This window comes from Heteronotia binoei, chromosome 10 (genome assembly GCF_032191835.1).
Source record: "Heteronotia binoei isolate CCM8104 ecotype False Entrance Well chromosome 10, APGP_CSIRO_Hbin_v1, whole genome shotgun sequence".
Lineage (NCBI taxonomy): Eukaryota > Metazoa > Chordata > Lepidosauria > Squamata > Gekkonidae > Heteronotia > Heteronotia binoei.
The window spans coordinates 99,932,389-99,953,623 of record NC_083232.1 but is presented as its reverse complement, the minus strand read 5'-3'; the positions used below and the strand labels follow the sequence as shown (position 1 = coordinate 99,953,623).

Genomic DNA, 21,235 nt, shown 5'->3' with positions numbered 1-21,235 from the left:
GATATTTGACTCAGGAACTTAAATAGTGGACAGAACCTTCCAGATTCCTGGAGGGGACTCCATTGTGGGAACCAAAGAGGCTGATGATTACAGTGGATGCAAGCCTCACCAGATTTGGCGGGGGTGGGGGTGCATCCTCAGAAAATAGTGGCTCAGGATATCTCAACTTAGAAGGAATCCAAAAGAATCATCAGCCTGCTGGAGCTCAGGGCAACAAGTCTAGGAGTTGTTATCCTTTCAGGATCTTCTGACAGGGCAACATATTATAATACACATAGGCAACATGACAGCCAAATCATATGTCAGCTGCCAGAGGGGTACTGGGTCCGGGTCCCTCACTGCAAAGGCAAAAGTGACCATGCAGTGGCAGTTCATGTAGCGGCCAGAGCAACACATTGGCAGACTGGCTCAGTCGGAAGGATCTCAACCAAATAGAATGGATGCTGAACAAGATAATCTTCCAACAGATATGCCACGAGTTTGGAAAGGCGGAAGTGGACCTTTTCATGATGCAGCAGAACTGCAAAGTACTATGTCTCAAGAACAAGGTCCCCAAAGGCAATAGGGGTAGATGCACTAAGTTGTGATTGGCCAAATCAACTACTTGTGCACCTTTCCTCTCATACAGTTAATTCAAAAGATGATTCAAAGAATCATAGAACTCAGGGCAGAGATAGTACTAGTGGACCCATATTGGCCAAGGAGGTCATGGTTCCAGGACTTACTGAGTTGGTCCAACAAGGAGCCCTGGCATCTTCTCATCAGGGAGAATCTTCTTTGCCAGGGATTTCTCCTTCACCTCCAGCCTGAGTTTCTAAAGCTTCACAGCCTGGAGGTTGAGCATTTGCAGTTCAAACAAACAGGATATTCAGAAAAGGTTATTAACACTATGATTACCTACAGGAAAGCTTCCGCGAATAGGGTTTACAATAACTCGTGTCAGGTTTTCTATTCATAGTGTTCTAACAAAGAGATAACCCCCCCCCCCCCAAGCCAAAGTTAGAGATGTCCTTTCCTTCTGCAGGTCTTAGTACTGGGGAAAGGTCTTAGTACAAGCATGCTGAGAAGATAGGTGGCAGCCATTTCTGCCATCATAGGCTATAAGAAAAGGAAGTCATTATCCCAGCACCCCCAGGTTAGGAGGTTTCTAAGAGGCACTTCTTTGCTTAATATACCTCAGGTCCATTGCTTCCCTATCTGGAACCTAAACCTAGTACTCAGAGCTCTCTCCATATCTCCATTCAAACCAATGGCCACCTGTCTTCTTAAAGAAATCACGTTTGAAACTTTATTTTCCTGGTTGGCATCACTTCTAGAGGTCTTTCTGTGGACGAAAAGCTATGTATAAGGACAGAGTAGTGCTCCGTCCAGATTCAGCCTTCATCTCTAAGGTGAATTTTGCCCTCTCAATTTAGGAGCTGGGTCTTTCCCTCTCTGGGGCACACTGCTTTTCTGTATCCCAGAAGTCAAGACTGGACCACTGGAGAATGGAAGATTTGTCTCACTTAGCATGAATCTTCCTTCTCTGTGGTCCAGGTGTGGGACAGTCTATTCCCATCCAAGGTTAAGTTTCAGGGCCTAGCTCTTGAGGAAGAGAGGTATGCTGTATGGAACTAGAATTCTCTAGAACACTCTTCTTCTTTTTCTTCTCCTCCTTCTTCGTCTCCTTCTTCTTCTTGTCCTTCTGCTTCCTGGCGAGCTTCTCTGGGAGTAGTTATGAAGTTGTGCTTCAGTTCTGTTCGTAGGTTCCTTTTTTCTTAACCATTGATTGGTTTCTTTGAGTTTTGTATATTTGCACACTGCTTCTGGATCATTCTGGGGTCTGAGCAAGAAGCCCCTTCCCTACAGGAATCACACAAGATTGGTGACCCTTCCTGTCCTTTGGGGGGAGTGTCTCCCAGAAGTCAAGGCTGCCCCACCCCTGGATCACCAAGAAGGGAGAGTCATGGCAAGTGAGACTAATCTGATCTCTACTTACCCATATTGATATAGGAGAATGCATCTGTTTTGTGTGTGTGTGAATGTTGCATACACTGTGAATATATACACACTAATACAGGTTCTAGCTTTCATTTTTCTTGTCCTGACATATTTCAAATGATATTACAAGCTGCTGGCCACTGGCATCTTAAGCCAAATAAGTATATGGGAAGCATAAGCACTCTCTTATGGATTGCTCAAATACTTAATTTTGCTATCCTGTAATATTTAAACCAGGCTTCTGTCTTGCTCAACTTCCAGTTTTTTAATTTGCTTGAACAGAAAGCATTTAATATGTTGAATTCCAAATAAAATACTGCAGTAATCTTTGTTACGGGTTCTCTGAGACTCAGAGCATTGTCCTCCGGAATGGTAACAGCAAAATATTTCATGCAGCAAATCAGCAGGTCCCCATAGGATTCTGGGAGAAGCCCCTGTTGTAGAGGACTGGCTGCACCCCACCCCGTGAAGGTGCTCTCTGCCCCAGATTTCCCCTCTCTCTGGCATCCATTCATCACCCTGTGATGGGTATGTATACCCTTCACAGTGAAGCCTCTGGTAGTTCGTGTCCAACCTGCAGTTGTTACTCTTCATTCATTCTGCGCTCTGCAGAGAATAAATGAGTGGCCCCAGGGGAGAATCCTTCCTGTTTTGCAGGGTGGACTCTGGCAGTCAGGATCCACCCCTCTAGCTGCATTCATTTCTGATCCGATTTTAAGCGGGGAGGGGGGAATGGTGCTGTGACAGGGATGAGCCCCATGTGGAAGAGATTCCCCAGAAGCCCTTTCCATCTCCACGTGTATGTGGATAAGAGAGGGGATTCCCCAACCTTTTCCACTCTGTGGCCACCTTTGGGATTCTGATGCCACATGTGGGCTCAGTAATGAAAATGGCTGCCATAGCTTACCTTCAGCTGCTGCCAAAGCAATGCTTTTAAAAATCTGCACAACCAATGAAATTTCCAAGGGCTGATCAGAAGCCTTGCTGTATAAAAGTCCCAAATGGCCCCACCCACTTGACAGGCCCCAGGAAAAGTGTCAGTGGGTGTCCTGTTGCCCACGGGCACCATGTTGGGGCTTCCAGAAGAAGGCAAATGCAGCTTTTCCTATATTCGTTCCTGTACTTTGCTCCCATTGTGACCTGTCCTTCACAGCTGTGGCAATAACCTCCTTTTCTTCCCTACCCTACCCTGTCCTGTGTTTCCTTTGCTTCTCATATACCTTTTATCTCCAGTTTGTTCTCAGAAGTGCAGGAGGCTGAAAATGGGCCAGAGAGTTCAGAGACTGTGGCCACTCCAAGTGTCCTTTTTCAAGAAGAGAGGCCTCTTCCTGTGAGCTTTAGGGCAGAGAGTCTTTCCAGCAGCTCTTCATCCTCTGTGCCTGATCCATTTGCTTCACACCATTTTCCTCTACGCTCATCACCCTCCTCATCTCTACCCATCAGCTGTTCACAAAACTCATCATCCTCGTCGGGTACTCCAAAGTCCTCTCCAACAGTTGAAAAATTACCTTATGTACCTCATAGCCCCTTTCACCTCTTTTCCTATGATCTTGAAGAGCCTTCCACAGCTGGGAAAGAGAAGGAAGCAGAAAAGATAAGAGAACACAGGTAGCACTTCTTTGTAGATCTGCAAGATAAGTGGATTAGACTGTTTGAGAAATATTTGATATTAATGTTAATTTTGTGCACGTCAACTCTTTCTTGGATTTTTCTTGTCCTTATTTTCTTGTCCTTATGTTATCTCTAAGCTATGCATGCCAAAAGTTCCAAGTTCAGTCTCCAGCATCTCCAGTTAAAAAGGATCAGGTGGTAGGTAATGTGAAAGAGCTCTGTCTGAAACCCTGGAAAGCTAATGCCTGTCAGAGTAGATGGTACTGACCTTGATGGACCAAGTGTCTGGTTCAGTATAAGACCACCCTCATGTGTCGTGTATCCAAGTTTTTTAGGGGAAGGGCCATTCCGGAGTGGTACAGCGTCTGCTTAGCCTGGAAAGCTGCTGCCAGTCTGAGTAGACAATGCTTACCTTGGTGGACTGATGGTTTGGTTCAGTATAAGGCAGAAGTATGTGTCCATGTATTTAAGTTTTTTAGTGAAGGGGCTGTGGCTCAGTGGTAGAGCATTTGCGTAGCATGCAGAAGGCCCCAGGTTCAATCCCTGGTATCTCCAGTTAAAAGACCAAGTAGTAGGTGATATGCAGATGACACTATTCTAATGGCAGAAAGTGAGGAGGACCTAAAGAACCTCTTGTTGAGGGTGAAAGAGGAGAGCACAAAAGTAGGCTTGAAACTCAACATCAAAAAAACTAAGATCATGGGATCTGGCCCCATCACACCTTGGCAAATACAAGGGGAAGACATGGAAGTAGTGGCAGACTTCACATTTCTGGGATTCAAGATCACTGCAGATGGTGACTGTAGCCATGAACTTAAAAGACATTTGCTCCTTGGGAGGACAGGTATGGTTAACCTGGGCAGTATAATAAAAAGTAGAGACATCACCCTGCCAACAAAAGTCCGTATAGTCAAAGTGATGGTATTCCCAGTAGTAATGTATGGCTGTGAGAGCTGGACTATAAGGAAGGCCGAGCACAGAAGAATAGATGCTTTTAAGATGTGGTGCTGGAGAAGACTCTTGAGAGTCCCCTGGACTGCAAGAAGATCAAATGAGTCAGTCCGAAGACTGTTCCCTGGAAGGTCAGATGCTGAAGCTGAAGCTCAAATACTTTGGCCACCAAATGAGAAGGGAGCACTCCCTGGAGAAGATCCTGATGCTAGGAAAGACAGAAGGCAAAAGAAGAAGGGGACGGCAAAAGATGAGATGGCTGGACAGTGTTACTGATGTAACAAACACAAATTTGAGCAGACTTCGGAGTATGGTGGAAGACAGGAGGCCCTGGCATGACTTTGTCCATGGGGTCGCAAAGAGTCGGACTCAACTGTGCGACTGAACAACAACAACAAAGTAGGTGATACGAAAGACCTCTGTCTGAAACCCTAGAGAGCAGCCGCCAACCTGAGTAGACAATAGTGACCTTGATGGACCAACAGTCTGATTCAGTATAAGGCAGCTTCACATGTTCCTGCATCCAAGATTTTTGGGAGAAGGGCCATCCCTGAGTGGTGGATCATCTTGGGATTTTGCATTTGCATAGGAACTTACATGTGTGAGTGCTATCTGCACACCACAGTTTTGTTGTGCATTGTATGAGTAGACTGTCCTCCATGCACAGAAGCCTCAATGAACATGTGAAGACAGTGCAGGAATATGAGGGCAAGATGGAGGCAGCACAGTTGCACTGGGGGGTGAGGGGGGGCTGGGACAGCAGGGTCTCAACCCCTTCACTTGGGTGTCCCTGCTGCTTCAGGGGTGGGTTCTGTTCCACTTGTGTTCTTCTCTCTCTAATGGTTGATTCAGAATTACATCTCTTTATGTCCTGCCTTTTTGCCCCTGCAGGTTTTCATGCCAGACATAAAGAGATGTAATATGAAATCAACCATTAGAAGGAGCAAAACTGTAGAACAGGATGGGAGACCCCAAAGCGACAGGAAGGTACAAGTGAGGAAGATAAGAATGTGGAAAAGCCCTATGAAGAAGCCCTATATTTGTAGAATGCTTATGTTTTAAGAATTTGTATCCCAGTCTCCTATACAGAGCAACAGGATAAAGACATCAGGTTGGATGATCCTACAGATCTAGGCGTCACATTCCTCAGGCAGAAATAGCCGTTTTGTAACACAAGACTCTTTCCACTCAAGGGGAAATCATCCCCTTGTAGAACAGGTCTATGGAATCCAACTCTACAATGGGGGGGAAAGACATTTTGAAGAACTGTTAGGTTTGGCATACTTAGCTATTTTTCATATGATCTCTCCGGGCATACCAGTGTTCAAAACATGACTAACCACAGACACTGCACAAAAATATATAAATATTTTAAAAAATTAAAAATCCAAGCCCTGCTAACCAGCTCACCAACTAGAAGGGCAAAAGGAAGAAATCAAGATTATCTAAATTACTGTGGGATCATGTTACATTTGCAGGCATGAGCTGCCTTCATTGGCTTCTTTATGTGTGGTGTTTGGTCCTTAAAAGCTCCCATGATGCTTCAACAGCAGGTCCATCTTCTGTCTAGTGTTAAATGTTGCCAGCAGCGGCCAATTGGCTCTACTCTTCTTGGGTGGGGAGATCATGTCACCATGACATGGCCAGAGCCACAACAGATAGTCAGCCGGATGGTCTGGCTTTTCCTGACTAGACCATTTCAGACTTCTAGTGGGGCTGTGGGTTAGAATGCACCTACATCTAAAAACTCCTTGCATGTTCAAAGGTTAGTCTGTCAGAGAACAAAACTAGACTAATCCTAACCTACTAGTTTTATATGGACAGAAGAGTTTTGCAGTATTTATTTAGATTTTTGCAATGCCTGTACAGAGATCTACTTGAGGCAGCTTACAAGTAAAGGCTGGGAACAAAATAAATAAATAAATAAAAAGTTCTATAAAACAGACCTCAGACCAGAAGCAGAACATAAACCACTAGGAAAGATAAAATCCTTAAAAGTCTGGGTAAAAGTATGGCCGTTTCCCACTGACCTTACTCCGGAGCGACGTCCCTCTTCACCGCGCAGCGTCATAAGAACATAAGAGAAGCCATGTTAGATCAGGCCAATGGCCCATCAAGTCCAACATTCTGTGTCACACAGCGGCCAAATATATATATATATATACACACACACACACACACACTGTGGCTAATAGCCACTGATGGACCTCTGCTCCATATTTTTATCTAACCCCTTCTTGAAGGTGGCTATGCTTGTGGATGCCACCACCTCCTGTGGCAGTGAATTCCACATGTTAATCACCCTTTGGGTGAAGAAGTACTTCCTTTTATCCGTTTTAACCTGTCTGCTCAGCAATTTCATCGAATGCTCACGAGTTCTTGTATTGTGAGAAAGGGAGAAAAGTACTTCTTTCTCTACTTTCTCCATCCCATGCATTATCTTGTAAACCTCTATCATGTCACCCCTCAGTTGACGTTTCTCCAAGCTAAAGAGCCCCAAGCATTTTAACCTTTCTTCATAGGGAAGGTGTTCCAGCCCTTTAATCATTCTAGTTGCCCTTTTCTGGACTTTCTCCAATGCTATAATATCCTTTTTGAGGTGCGGCGACCAGAACTGCACACAGTACTCCAAATGAGACCGCACCATCGATTTATACAGGGGCATTATGATACTGGCTGATTTGTTTTCAATTCCCTTCCTAATAATTCCCAGCATGGCGTTGGCCTTTTTTATTGCAAATGCACACTGTCTTGACATTTTCAGTGAATTATCTACCACAACCCCAAGATCTCTCTCATGGTCAGTCTCTGCCAGTTCACACCCCATCAACTTGTATTTGTAGCTGGGATTCTTGCACCCAATGTGCATTACTTTGCACTTGGCCACATTGAACCGCATCTGCCACGTTGACGCCCACTCACCCAGCCTCAACAGATCCCTTTGGAGTTCCTCACAATCCTCTCTCGTTCTCACCACCCTGAACAATTTAGTGTCATCCGCAAATTTGGCCACTTCACTGCTCACTCCCAACTCTAAATCATTTATGAACAAGTTAAAGAGCATGGGACCCAGTACCGAGCCCTGCGGCACCCCACTGCTTACCGTCCTCCACTGCGAAGACTGCCCATTTATACTCACTCTCTGCTTCCTATTACTTAGCCAGTTTTTGATCCACAAGAGGACCTGTCCTTTTACTCCATGACTCTCAAGCTTTCTAAGGAGCCTTTGATGAGGAACTGTATCAAAAGCTTTCTGGAAGTCAAGGTAAACAACATCTATTGGGTCACCTTTGTCCACATGTTTGTTCACCCCCTCAAAGAAATGTAACAGGTTAGTGAGGCAAGATCTTCCCCTACAGAACCCATGCTGAGTCTTCCTCAAAAATCTGTCTGCGCGGATTTCCCACCAACTGCTGCGCACAACCAGGAAGTGCCACAGCTTTTGCGTCGCAGATGTAAACCGCTAAAAACCAGTTTACATCTGCGACGCAAAAGCCGCGGCTCTTCCTGGTTGTGCGCAGCAGTTGGTGGGAAATCCGCGCAGACGCTGCGCGGTGAAGGGGGACGTCGCTCCGGAGTAAGGTCAGTGGGAAAACGGCCTATGTTTTGACCTGGTGCCTAAAAGACAGTGACATAGACACCAGGTGAGCCTTAGGAAGAGGACATTGCAAGGGGCAACCACAGAAAATGCCCTGTCTCTGGTAGCCACTCCTCCCACCTCTGAAGGCAGGGCCTGTGTAATCAAGAGGTGCATCTTCAGTGGTGGACTGGACAGGACGGGAAGAGACAGTTCTTCAGGGCCCCTGGTCTCAAGCCATTTAGGCAAGGACCAGCTCTTTGATCGTGGGCAGCCGGTATAATATGGATGTCCATTCAAACATGCAGCACCTCATCTCCAGTTTGAAATAGCAGCTTTGCTGGACCGTTTGTGCTCTCAGTGAAGAGCATCATCATTACAGAGTCAACTTGTAGAGACCTTGCTGCAATCATTTCATTGAACCTGAGAGATGTGGGTCCTTCACCCACATCTGTGCAGTTTCACACAAATTGCATTGCAGAAACAAAGAGTAGGAGTCACTTTGAAAAAATCCAGCCCTGCTTTGTTCCTTCAGTCCAACCCAGCGGTTGCTGGGGGGTTGTTAATCTATGGACTGGAGTTGTCCCCCATGGCAGTGAGAAGATCTCTCAGCATTCCCAGAGTAAATAACTCAAATCCATCCAGGAGTGAATAAAAAAAAACTCTGTCCGCCCTATATCTGAGGGATGGGGATATGGAAATGTGCCCACCTCATCCCAATGCCCTTTAATGCACCCAAGAGACAGACTTCTTTAATGCAACTGGGAGCCAATAAAAATATGCCCCCCTCACTGTATGTTATGGGACCCTCCCCTTACATTGCGTGGACTCTTTGCTTTAGCAAATCAATGCCTGCTCCTCCCATGCAGCAATGATGGAAGACATTCCACTCCCTCCAGTTCATTCTCAAGTTTGACAGAGCTAAATTGTTTGGTTTTGCTCTCTGTGAACTTCTACAGGGTTTGAACAGCAGAGGTCTGCTTATGTTTAATGAAAACTTATTGTCATTCTCTCTGAATGGAAAGTTATAGAATTACAGGCCTCAGTTCTTAGGTCCACTGGACAAAACTCATCATGCCGAAATCTGTTCCTTGGCTGTATCCTTTCAGAATGCAGATAGACAATGCCTTGGCTGAATGCTTTCCTGTAGGGGAGGGAGGGGCCCTGGCATGCAGAAGGTCCCAGGTTCAGCCCCTGGCATCTCCAGTGGAAAGGACCAAGTGAGGGATGATGGGAAAGACCTCTGCCTGAGACCCTGGAGAGCCCTTCCCAGTCTAGAAAAAGCTGACTGTGATGGACCTAAAAGTCTGATTCAGTATAAACAGGGCTTTTTTTGAGCAGGAACGCACAGGAACACAGTTCCAGCTGGCTTGGCATCGGGGTGTGGCCTAATATGCAAATGACTTCCTGCTGAGTATAAGGCAGTTTCACGTGTTCATGGAAAACCCTCTGGACATAGAAAATTAGACTGTTGGTGATACTCTATACAAACATCCTCTTTGACAGGATTTGACAAGCCACCCCACATTTCTGCTCTCCTTCCTGCTTAACTCAGAGTATAGTTCTGAGTTCCTAATTATGCATTATGTTCTTAACGTTTTTTGTAGCCCATTTGTATGTATGTGTAATTCATTCATCTTCTGTTCATGTTTCATTTCTCCTAAATCTGTGTCCTTTTGGTACAGTTAGAATCATAGAATAGAATCATCTAGCTCAACCCCCTGTGTAAGAAAGGGCCATGAGAACTGATGCAACCCTTCCGGACCTCCCTCTCATGATCTGCCTAAATTCACAGAATTAGCATTGCTGTCAGGTGGCCATCTAGCCTCTGCTTCAAAAACTTCAAAGAAAGAGAGCCCAACACCTCCTGAGGAAGCCTGTTCTAATGAGGAACCGCTCTGTCAGGAAGTTCTTCCTAATGTTTAGTCAAAAACTCTTCTGATTTAATTTCAACCCACTTGGCCAACAGAAAACAACCCCATGCCATCCTCTATATGACAGCCCTTCAAGTAGTTGATGGTAGTCCTATCACCTCTCAATCATCTCCTCTCCAGACTAAACAAACCCAGCTTTTTCAACCATTCATCATAGGATTGGTCTCCAGACCCTTCGTCATTTTGTTGCCCTCCTCTCGACCTGTTCCAGTTTGTCTATATCCTTCTTAAATTGTGGAGTCCAAATCTGAACACAGTATTCCAGGTGAGGTCTATCCAGAGCAGAGTAAAGCAATCCCATCACATAATGTGATCTGGACACTATACTTCTGTAGATACATTTCTCTTTTTAGCTACCGCATTGCCCTGCTGATTCATGTTCAGTGTATGGTCCACTAAGACCCCTAGATCCTTTTTGCACAAACTAATACCAAGACAAGTCTCCCCCATCCTATAATGATGCATTGGATTTTTCCTACCTAAATGCAGAACTTTACACTGATCCCTGTTAAAATCCATTTTATTTGTTTCCAGTCTGTCAAGATCATCCTCTTTTCCTGACTCTGTTTTCTACTGTATTTGCTACCCTTCCCAATATAGCATCTGCAAATTTAATAAGCATTCTCTCTATTCCTTCATTGAAATCATTTATAAAGTATTGAACAAAACATATCCCAGGACAGATCCCTGTGGCTCTCCACTTGTTACTCCTCTCCAAGAGGATGGGGAACCATTCAAAAACACTCTTTGGGTGCCATCTGTCAACCACTTACAGATCCACGTAACAGTAAGTGGATGCAAACCACATTGTACCAACTTGTCAAAAAGAATGTTATGTGGAACCTTGTCAAAAGCCTTACTAAGATCAAGATAAACTGTCTACAGCATTTCTCTTATCTAACAAGGTAGTAACTTTTTTCAAAAATAGAGATAAGGTTAGTTTGACATGACTTGATCTTGAGAAGTCCATGCTGGCTCTTAGTAATCACAGCTATCCTTTCTAAATGCTCAAGGATTGACTGACTGATGCTTAGTATTAAAACTGTTCCAGGCATAGTTCATATATATATGGTTCTTTCTTGCATATTCTGCAGTTCTGAATACATACATGTGAACAAATATTGACTCCTTTGATTTAATTTACACTCTTTTCCCTCTTCCAGGTGGGTGAATAAAATGAATTTTAACAGGGATCAGTGTAAAGTTTTGCATTTAGGTAGGAAAAATCCAATGCATAGTTCTAGGATGGGGGAGACTTGTCTTGGCAGTAGTATGTGTGAAAAGGATCTAGGGGTCTTAGTGGACCATACATAGAACATGAGTCAACAGTGTGATGCAGTGGCTAAAAAGGCAAATGCAATTTTGGGCTGTATCAACAGAAGTATAGTGTCCAGATCACAAGAAGTGATGGTATCGCTTTACTCTGCTCTGGTAAGACCTCACCTGGAGTATTGTGTTCAGTTTTGGGCACCACATTTTAAGAAGCATATAGACAAACTGAAACAGATCCAGAGGAGAGTGACAAAGATGGTGATGGGACTGGAGACCATCCTACAAGGAAAGGCTGAAGGAGCTGGGCACGTTTAGCGTGGAGAGAGGGTGGCTGAGAGGTGATATGATCAACATCTTCAAGTACTTGAAGGGCTATCATGTAGAGCAGGGGTGTCAAACATGCAGTTCGGGGGCCAAATCAGGCCCCCAGAGGGCTCCTATCAGGCTCCCGAGCCACTGGTTGTCATCTGCTTCCTTCTCCCTCTCTCTTGCTTCATTCTGCATAACAGCTTGCTTTGCCAGGCTTGCTCAGTTGCTACAGAGCAAAACCTCTATTTTCTCCATTGGCTGAGGCTTCTCCCTTGGGGAGGAAAGAATAGATTGCTTTGCCAGGCTCTCTCAATCACATAGCAGAGCTACTGAGCCAAACCTCTCTTCCTTCTATTGACTGAAGTTCCCCACCCCCCAGTCCCTGGGGATGGAAGGAAAGAGCCAGAGTTTCCTTTGTCCAGTTACCTGGATCCTATGGGAGAAATACAAAGAAAACACCCTTAAGACCAATCACGGCTAACGTTTTAAGCATGTTTTAAGTTTTTTAAATATATATATTTGTGTTTGTCTGCTACCTAATCTTAAATAGGTACACACATGGCTTGGCCCAACCTGACATGGCTCGGCCCCTCAAGGTCTCATTTATGTCAGATCTGGCCCTCATAACAAATGAGTTCGACACCCCTGGTATAGAGGATGGTGTGGAATTGTTTTCTGTGGCCCCGGAAGGTAGGACCACAACTAATGGTTTGAAATTAAATCAGAAGAGTTTCTGGTTCAACATGAGGAAGAACTTCCTGACCGTTACAGCGGTTCCTCAGTGGAACAGACTTCCTCGGGAGGTGGTGGGCTCTCCTCTGGAGGTTTTTAAACAGAGGCTAAATAGTCATCAGACAGCAATGCGGATCCTGTGGATTTAGGGGGAGGTGTTTGTGAAGTTCCTGCATTGTGCAGGGGGTTGGACTAGATGGCCCTGGGGGTCCCTTCCAAATCTAGAATTCTATGGAAATTAATAAAATACAGCTACCTGGAGTTAGACTGATCCCTGCCAGAATTAGAGAGCATTCCCGCTCTTGGCCTTCTTTTCTGCCCACCTGAGCCTTCCCCATCATTGCACCAGTTATCGTCAGAGGGGATCATCTTACATTCGTATGCACAAGTATGTGCAGGAATAAAACCTTTTTGTCTGGAACATGCTTTTAGGGAATGGTTGGCTTATATTCAAGATTGTCTTGAATGCCTATGCTTATTATAAAATTATATAGATGATTACAAAAAAATAAGTCCTACATTCTAATTACGTTGTTTAGCACCTGGGGTCCAAGAGTGATCAATCATGCAAGGAAAAGAAAGTGATCAGTCATTCAGTTATTACTCCATTATTTATGTGATCAATGCAACTTCTGGCACTTTTGCTGAGGATCGTTGTGTCCCAGCTGCCGCATTTATCAGAGAGCAGAGAGAGGGAACTGTGGGAGGAATAGATTTGTTTTCAAGCCACTTTTCTGCAAGAGTAACAGGATTTATGTCTTTTGTGATTCTGCATCGGTTACTGTATAGCAGTGAAGGAAAAACCTTCATGGAATATTTCTCCTTTGCAATCCAGCAACGGCTCGTTCCAGATGTGGCCGTGCAAAAGTCTGGTCTCTTTTTTCCCTGGCCCCTGCAGATCTTGATGTTTGCGAAATGTCTGTTAGCCACAGGGGATCTTGCTGGAGGAGTGCAACCCACCGGTGCCGCCTGTGCTTCTGACAGTGAACGCATATTGGCAAGCAGACAGCTCCGCTCCTGTGCATTTCGCTTCTAATAAGGCAAACAAAAAGGAAACACACTTGACTTCCCATTATGGGCTACCCACATTGCCAGGAGAAACATATTTCCCCTCCGTCTTTATGTCTTCCTCTGCCAGCTAACCTTCTCTCCCTGTCCCGCGTATCCTTCGGTTCTGTTCAAAGCCCTGACCGGCCTGAATACTGAACGGTCGTCAGGAATAGCCTGCTTCGTTTCAGTTCCCAACAAAAAATATATATCCAGAGCTCTGTACTGTTTCCTCTTCTTCCTTAGAAGTGGGACTGTGCTTCATTTTAGCTAAAGACATCCTCACCTCAAGCTGTAGACATGGCTGGGCAGCTCCATTTGAGTTTGGATGAACTAATCACCTGGATGAGTTTGGGTCAGGATTGGGACGTGGCAGGGGGGAGTGGGAGTGATCTGACCAAGGGAGAATTGACACTAGGAAGCCTGTACTCTGAACTTCTTGTGGTCTCAAAGATGCTCGAGGACTTGAATTTAGTTCTTCTACTGCAGACTGACAAAGCTACTCTCTGAAACTAGGTTAGTATTCCTGGGCCTCTCAGAAGAGTTCAGTACTGTCAATCCTGGTAGCATAAGAACAAATCAGACCACTGGTCCATCTTATTTATACTGATTTATTAATTTGGGTTTTTATCCTGCCCTCCATGCTGAAGTGGACTCAGATTTTGTCCAGCATCCTGTCTCACATGGGTCTTTCTAAACCGTCTTGTCAAATCAGGGGGTATCATTTGCGAAGTCTTTCCTGGAAGATGGATTCCATTGGCGATGCTGGAATACTTTGCTAATCTTCTCTATTGTTCAATTTTAGTCTATGTGCTGCTTAAGTGAGCACATGCTGGAATACTATTTCTCTCCATTGAACTTGTCCAATGGAGTTGCTTGAGGTTCAGTTTTGGCTGCCACATTGTTACATAATATTTCAGAGAGAGATCAAAGGCCAGTGTGGTTTTGGGCTGTATCAACAGAAGTATAGTGTTCAGATCATGGAAAGTGATGGTATCCCTTTACTCTTCTCTGGCTAGACCTCACCTAGAGTATTGTGTTCAGTTTTGGGCACCATAATTTAAGAAGGATATAGGCAAGATGGAACGTGTCTAGAAGAGGGCAACAAAGATGGTGAGGGATCTGGAGACCAAGTCCTATGAGGAAAGGCAGAAGAAGCTGGGTATGTTTAACCTGGAGAGATGACTGAGAGGTGATACGATCACCATCTTCATATAGGCTGTCATACAGAGGATAGTGCAGAGTTTTTTCCTTGTGCCCCAGAAGGTCAGATCAGAACCAAGGGGTTGAAATTAAATCAGAAGAGGTTTTTTTACTAAACGAAAGGAAGAACTTCCTGACAGAGCAGTTCCTCAGTGGAACAGGCTTCCGTGGGTGGGCTCTCGGGTGAGGTTTTTAAACAGAGACTAGATGACCATCTGGCAGCAGTGCTGATTCTGTGAACTTAGGCAGTTTATGAGGAGAGCAGGAAGGGTTGCATAATTGTTAAGTTCTGGTGGCCCTTTCTTACATGCTCAGGGAAATGCTGTTCACCACTTTGGGGTCAGGCAGCCATTTTTTTCCAGGCCAGTTTTGCCAGGGGTCATGGAAAGGGGTTCTCCCCCCCCCCCCCCATCTTCTGGGCATGGAGCAGGGGGTCACTGTGTGTGTGTGTGTGTGTAGGAGACAGGTACTTGTGAATTTCCTGCATTGGACTAGATGACCCTGGAGGTCCCTTTCAGCTCAATGATTCTGTGACATGGAGTGTGGTATTATCAGGTGAGGGAAGGAAGGCAGCATAGTATAGCCAAGGGGGTGGCCCTGCTTGTTTAATGTAAGAGCCCAGATGTTTGAGAACCACAAGACATGAACAAATATTATACACACATCTTTATTAAAACTCTTAATACCTCCTTTGCATAGAAAGATAAAATATATATGTATGCACTTTACAACATGACCATGTTAGAAGGAGATAGTTTTAAAAACAAAAGCTGGGAGTAACAGTCCCCATAAGACCAGCACAGAGAAAGATTAGGGAATTGTTTTTTGGCATCAGTGGGAGAAGGAAACACACATGTACCATGTAAATCACTGACCAGCATTCATTATTATGCATCTTGTTGTGCCATGACCCCAAGGTTAGTAAATACAGCTCCTACAAGAGCTGTGAAACTAAGGGAGGACCCTGTGCCACCCCCTTTAATTCTGTCCTTCCTTCCAATGGCTCTCTTGCCTCTTGCACTCTCTTTCCCCACTCTAGGTCACCAGGTAACCTTTGTGTTGGAGGAGAAGAGCTTGTAAGCCTGCCTATTTCCCCCTCCTTCCCCTTTTCACACATGGCAGAAATAGTGGCCTACCTATGATAGATCAGTGCTCAGAGGCTGACTGAGGTTCCAATGCTAAGCGTGCTTACCTGAGAGTAAGGCTGCATTAAGTTCCTCCTTGACCTCCGGGAGCCACACAGAATGTGTGAAAGAGCCGTATGTGGTTCCTGAGCTGCAGCTTGGCCACTCCTGGTATGGCCCAATCTTGTCAGATCTCAGAAGCGAAGCAGGGTCAGAACATGGAATGGACACCCCCTCCCCACAAGGAAGACTATGCAGAGGAAGGCAATGGCCAGCCACCTCTGCCTCTCGCTTGCCTTGGAAGCCTGTTGCTGGGGTTGCCGTAGGTAAGCTGTGACTTGACAGCACTTTAGAATTGTAGAGTTGGAAGGGACCTCCAGGGTCATCTAGTCCAACCCCCTGCACGATGCAGGAAACTCACAAACACCTCCCCCAAAATTCACAGGATCTTCATTGCTGTCAGATGGCCACCTAGCCTCTATTTAAAAACCTCCAAGGAAGGAGAGTCCACCACCTATCGAGGAAGCCTGTTCCACTGAGGAACCACTCTAAACTCACAAACACCTCCCCCTAAATTTACAGGATCTTCATTGCTGTCAGGTGGCCATCTAGGCTCTGTTTAAAAACCTCCAAGGAAGGAGAGCCCACCACCTCCCAAGGAGGAAGCCTGTTCCACTGAGGAACTGCTCTGACAGTCAGGAATCATAAAATAATAGAATCATAGAGTTGGAAGGGACCTCCAGGGTCATCTAGTCCAACTCCCCTGCACGATGCAGGAAACTCACAAACACCTCCCCCTAAATTCACAGGGTCTTCATTGCTGTCAGGTGGCCATCTAGCCTCTGTTTAAAAACCTCCAAGGAAGGAGGTTAAACATTATCAGATGAGATAGCTGGGGTCCTAAACTAATGTTCGGAAAAGGTAGTGGACTGGGTGAGGCTGAATAAACAGAACCTTAATTCAAACAAGACATAAATAATGAATTTAGTGAACTGGTTACAATAAAAAATATCTTTCCTGGATATGATCACACTCTGCTCCAGAGGCCAGATTTGTGCTTCAAATATGTCTCCAATGCAGCATTGCTGATAGTATCTCAGATACATAACCTTGTAGTAGCTTTGGCTGGTTTGCCAGCTGTGCTTGCTACTGGAAACAAAAAATGTTGTCTTAATTGTCCCTTTCCTCAAGCAGGTTATGTGTTAGGCTGTTGTAATTCACTGTACATGGAGTTGCCCTTGAAGACTGTTAGTCCGAAATGCCGCTCCCCATCACTGTAGTCAGTGAGCAGCTGAAGGCATTAAACCAGAGCTTCAGAAGTTGCACTGACTACCTGCATGTTTCTGAGCACTATTGAAGAAGCCCCGTAAAGCCCTGACTGGCCTGAATCTAAAGTACCTCTGGGAACACCTACTCCTTTATGAGTCCTCCTGCTCCTTCAGAGAGCCAGTTTGGTGTAGTGGTTAAGTGTGCGGACTCTTATCTGGGAGAACCGGGTTTGATTCCCCACTCCTCCACTTGCACCTGCTGGAATGGCCTTGGATCAGCCGTAGCTCTGGCAGAGGTTGTCCTTGAAAGGGCAGCTGCTGTGAGAGCCCTCTCCAGCCCCACCCACCTCACAGGGTGTCTGTTGTGGGGGAGGAAGGGAAAGGAGATTGTGAGCCGCTCTGAGACTCTTCAGAGTGGAGGGCGGGATATAAATCCAATATCTTCATCTACCTCACAGGGTGTCTGTTGTGGGGGAGGAAGGTAAAGGAGATTGTGAGCCGCTCTGAGACTCTTCGGAGTGGAGGGCGGGATATCAATCCAATATCTTCTTCTTCTTCCTTCATATCTTCCAGTAAGGCCCTACCCAGTGCCCTAAATAGCTCTGATTAGTCCAAGCTTATTAGAGCTTGGAAGGTAAGCAGCATAAGCCATGGTTGGTCCTTGGATGGGAGATTGCCAAGGAAGTCCACAGTCGCTAAGCAGAGACAGGCAATGGCAAACGAACCATGAAGGGTTTCTGTAAGTCGGTTGTAACGTGACTGCACTTGATTATTATCATTAAGGTCCTACCCAGTATACCATCTCAGATAGTGACCACATTGACATCCATATGCAGCAGGGCTTTCTCAGTAGCCACACCACTGCCTTGGAAACAACTTCCTCTTACATTCCTCTATCTGAATTTTCTGTTCTGTCAGACATTGGGTGGTGGGGTTTTGTTGCAGAATCATCTGTTCTGTGGCTGTTTTGTAATAACTTCAATTAATGTAGTTAGGGTTTGGGGGATTTTCATATTATGCATTATGAAAAATACCCAGCTGAGATCTCCAAATTATGCTCTTCTTTCCCCCCCTGTAATATGTAGTGAAATTCACCATCTTCTGAATCATGTCTGTTTCCCACCCCTAGCCAATCAGGGATCAAGTAGTACAGGTGATGACATCGTTGAAAATAACTGTAGACAAGTCAAGTTAGAAGGAAGACAGTGCTGCTTTGACTAGTCCCACAGCTAGTCCTAACCCAAGAGTTCTCAGCCTTTTGAAGCTTGTGGACACCTTTGAAATTCTGACACAGTGTGGTGTGTCCAACTTCAGAATGGTTAGTGCAGGAGATGGAGCTAACCTTAAAATGACAGGGTGGGAGGTTATGCATACCTCAAACAGTGCAGTTGTGATTTAACATTTCAGGCAGAAGCTCTGTTCAGTAGGCAGGAGTCTCCAACCCCTGGGCCATGGATCAGTACTGGTCCGTGGTCTGTTAGCAACCAGACTGCACAGGCATGGTGTTCTCAGCTTCCTGGGTCACAGACGTGGGAGCAGCAGGACAGCACGTCGACATGTGATCTCCTCCGAGCCCAGCTTCCCAGCTCTCCTTCCAAGCCTGGCCCCAGTCTCCCCCCCCCCCCGCCTCCATTTAAAGACCCCCATGGGGGCAGGGGTGTGGGGGGGCAGCAAAAACCCCAGTGCCACACACACACACACACCGGTCCATGGAAAAGTTGTCTTCCATGAAACTGGTTCCTGGTGCCAAAAAGGTTGGGAACCACTGCAGTAGGGTGTCTTTTCATCTGCACAGCCAGTCCCTTTAAATGGTTTTCCTGTGGCATGACTCACTAGTGAACTCAGAATGCATTTAAATAGCTTTAAATTGCTTTTGCAAGCTATGCCACATCACAAACATCAAACCAGTTAATTAAGCGAAAAGGTTCGTGCCTATCCCTTTTTGATACATCCAGGGAGCTTTAAAAAAACTGAAATTACAGCATGCCAGCTGTGATGGACAGCAGGCATATGCATGACTAGAGGCAGGGCATATGAGTGACATCTAACAGAATTCTCAGTGAGTGACAGCTAATGGAACTCACTCTGATTGGTGAACTGCTTCTAACTGTCAAAAGAGGGTGGCAGTTAGACAGTTGGAGAAAGCAGTTACAGAGCTGAAGGAGCTGAAGAGTGACTAAAAATAGAGTGGTGGTCTTTGCGATGCTCTCTAGTATGTGACAAGAGACACAAAGCAAAGTCTGATTCAGAGCCCAAGTGGAGTGGCTTTGAATAGCGGAAGCTCTGGTAGAAGGCTGTTCCCAGGAGTTAATAACAGTCTCTGTATTTGTAAAACAAAAAAATCACATATTGAGAAGGAAAACAGTTTCCTGTATTAAGTTTAGTGTCCAAAGGGGGAAAAGACTGAAAGTCTGGAAGATCAGGCTTTGGCAAAGGGTTTTGAGGTGGCAGCGAAAAGCTTTCAAAAGGTGCCAAAGGCGCAGGTTATTTATTTTCAAGGGAATATAGTAACGATCTTGCCAGAGAAAGAGGAGAGACCTTAGTCTTATAACTAAAAGGACAAACCAGGGTACACTCAAGACTGTGCGATTATAAAGTGAGGGAACAATGATACCTTTAGTGAAAGTTAAACCAACTGAAGGAGTAACACTGTACCTTGTGAAGTCAGTAACCTCAGATGTAGTTCTGTGTTCAATTTTAACTGTCTGTCTACATCTTCTAAATGCCCCAAACCTGTGTAAATATCCCCTCTCTTCCCTGCCAATCTGTTTAAATAAACCAAAACTTGTTTTAAATTGCTACCTATGCCTACTGTGCCATTTTCTGAAAGGTAAATTTTGACAACTGAAGCAACAACAGGGTGATCGTTCCAGGGGAGTGCTTAGTAGAACAGTCCCCCCTGTCACATTGCATTTCATCATCTTTCACAGAACTTGCTGCATTTTTAGTGTCAGTTGAAGACTACCCTCTTGTGAGCCCATTGACTTCAGTGGAAGGGTACAGTTCTGCATAGTATCACACTGTTATTGTCTAAGTCACCAAAGAAACCAAGTGTGGTGCATAATCTCCATTGGAAAAGAATTCTCTCCACTGATAGTCACCCAGTAATGGAACCTATCAAGGTCCTTACTATGCAAATGGGGGATAATATTGCAATTTTAGCTTTTAAATTTATATTGATTCAAGATTAGAAATTCGAACCCCAGTATGTCTGGGAGAGCTTTTTGAACCCTGGTATAGAGTTTCTGTTTCTGTCTCTGGCAGTTTCTGTATAGTTCAGTTTCTGTTAACCATAATTCTTACCAGGGCTTTTCTTTTGTAGAAAAAGGCTGTCAAGAGCTCCCCTATGCCTTCCCCAGCTCGCTCACCACAGCAGGCACGCTGAGGAAGGCTGAAGCCATCAGGGAGGTGTTTAAAGATGCCTCTTGCACCTTCCCCAGTGTGCCAGCCAGAGCCCTGGCCAGCCCAGGCAGAGCTCCACTCCCATGCACTCATAAGAACATAAGAACATAAGAGAAGCCATGTTGGATCAGGCCAACGGCCCATCAAGTCCAACACTCTGTGTCACACAGTGGCAAAAAATTTTATATACACACATACACTGTGGCTAATAGCCACTGATGGACCTGTGCTCCATATATTTATCTAAACCCTTCTTGAAGGTGGCTATACTTGTGGCCGCCACCACCTCCTGTGGCAGTGAATTCCACATGTTAATCACCCTTTGGGTGAAGAAGTACTTCCTTTTATCCGTTTTAACCTCCTGCCCCCCAAAAGCCTGGTTCTTACATGGTAGCTGCTAACCTGCCCGTTTAAGACATGTTCATGCCCAGGAATTAAGATCAGAAGGAGAGACCCTCCTGTCTGTTCCATCAATCCCAAAAGCTTGTTTGGTTAGTATATGAGACAGGGCCTTTTTGGTGGCATCCCCACAATTACGAACAGCCTCCCTAGGGAGGTGCTGCTGGCCCTCTTCCTTTCAGTCTTTAGGCAGCAGGTGAAGACGGTTTTATTTAGGACTACATTTGGTTAAGTTATCAGCAGTTCTGAGCTATTATTTAAAATGTTGGTTTTCCTGTTTTTAATGTATTTTATGCAATTCATATATTGTAAGCAACCTAGAGCTCCGTAAGGAAAAGGGGTGGCTAATAAATGTTTTAAATAAATAAGTAAAATCACTCCTTCAGTGAGTGCCATCCAAAATTACAGTACAAGCCAGCAGGATTT

The 21,235-nt window shown here is 45.2% G+C and overlaps 1 protein-coding gene and 1 non-coding gene across 8 annotated transcripts in view; both read left to right on the top strand.

Annotated features, from left to right (window-relative positions):
* Positions 1–21,235, top strand: part of FHOD3 (formin homology 2 domain containing 3) — a 407,856-nt gene that overhangs the window by 303,507 nt on the left and 83,114 nt on the right. For 6 of the 7 annotated variants that reach the window (XM_060247834.1, XM_060247833.1, XM_060247832.1 and 3 more), the window contains one exon: positions 3,214–3,588. The exons of the other annotated variant lie outside the window; for it this stretch is intronic. In XM_060247834.1, the coding sequence (XP_060103817.1) occupies positions 3,214–3,588 (375 nt within the window). The remainder of the gene's footprint in view (positions 1–3,213; positions 3,589–21,235) is intronic. 7 annotated transcript variants of the gene reach the window in all.
* TRNAA-AGC (transfer RNA alanine (anticodon AGC)) lies at positions 4,075–4,146 on the top strand. The gene has a single exon. It is a non-coding gene; the product is annotated as a tRNA-Ala (tRNA).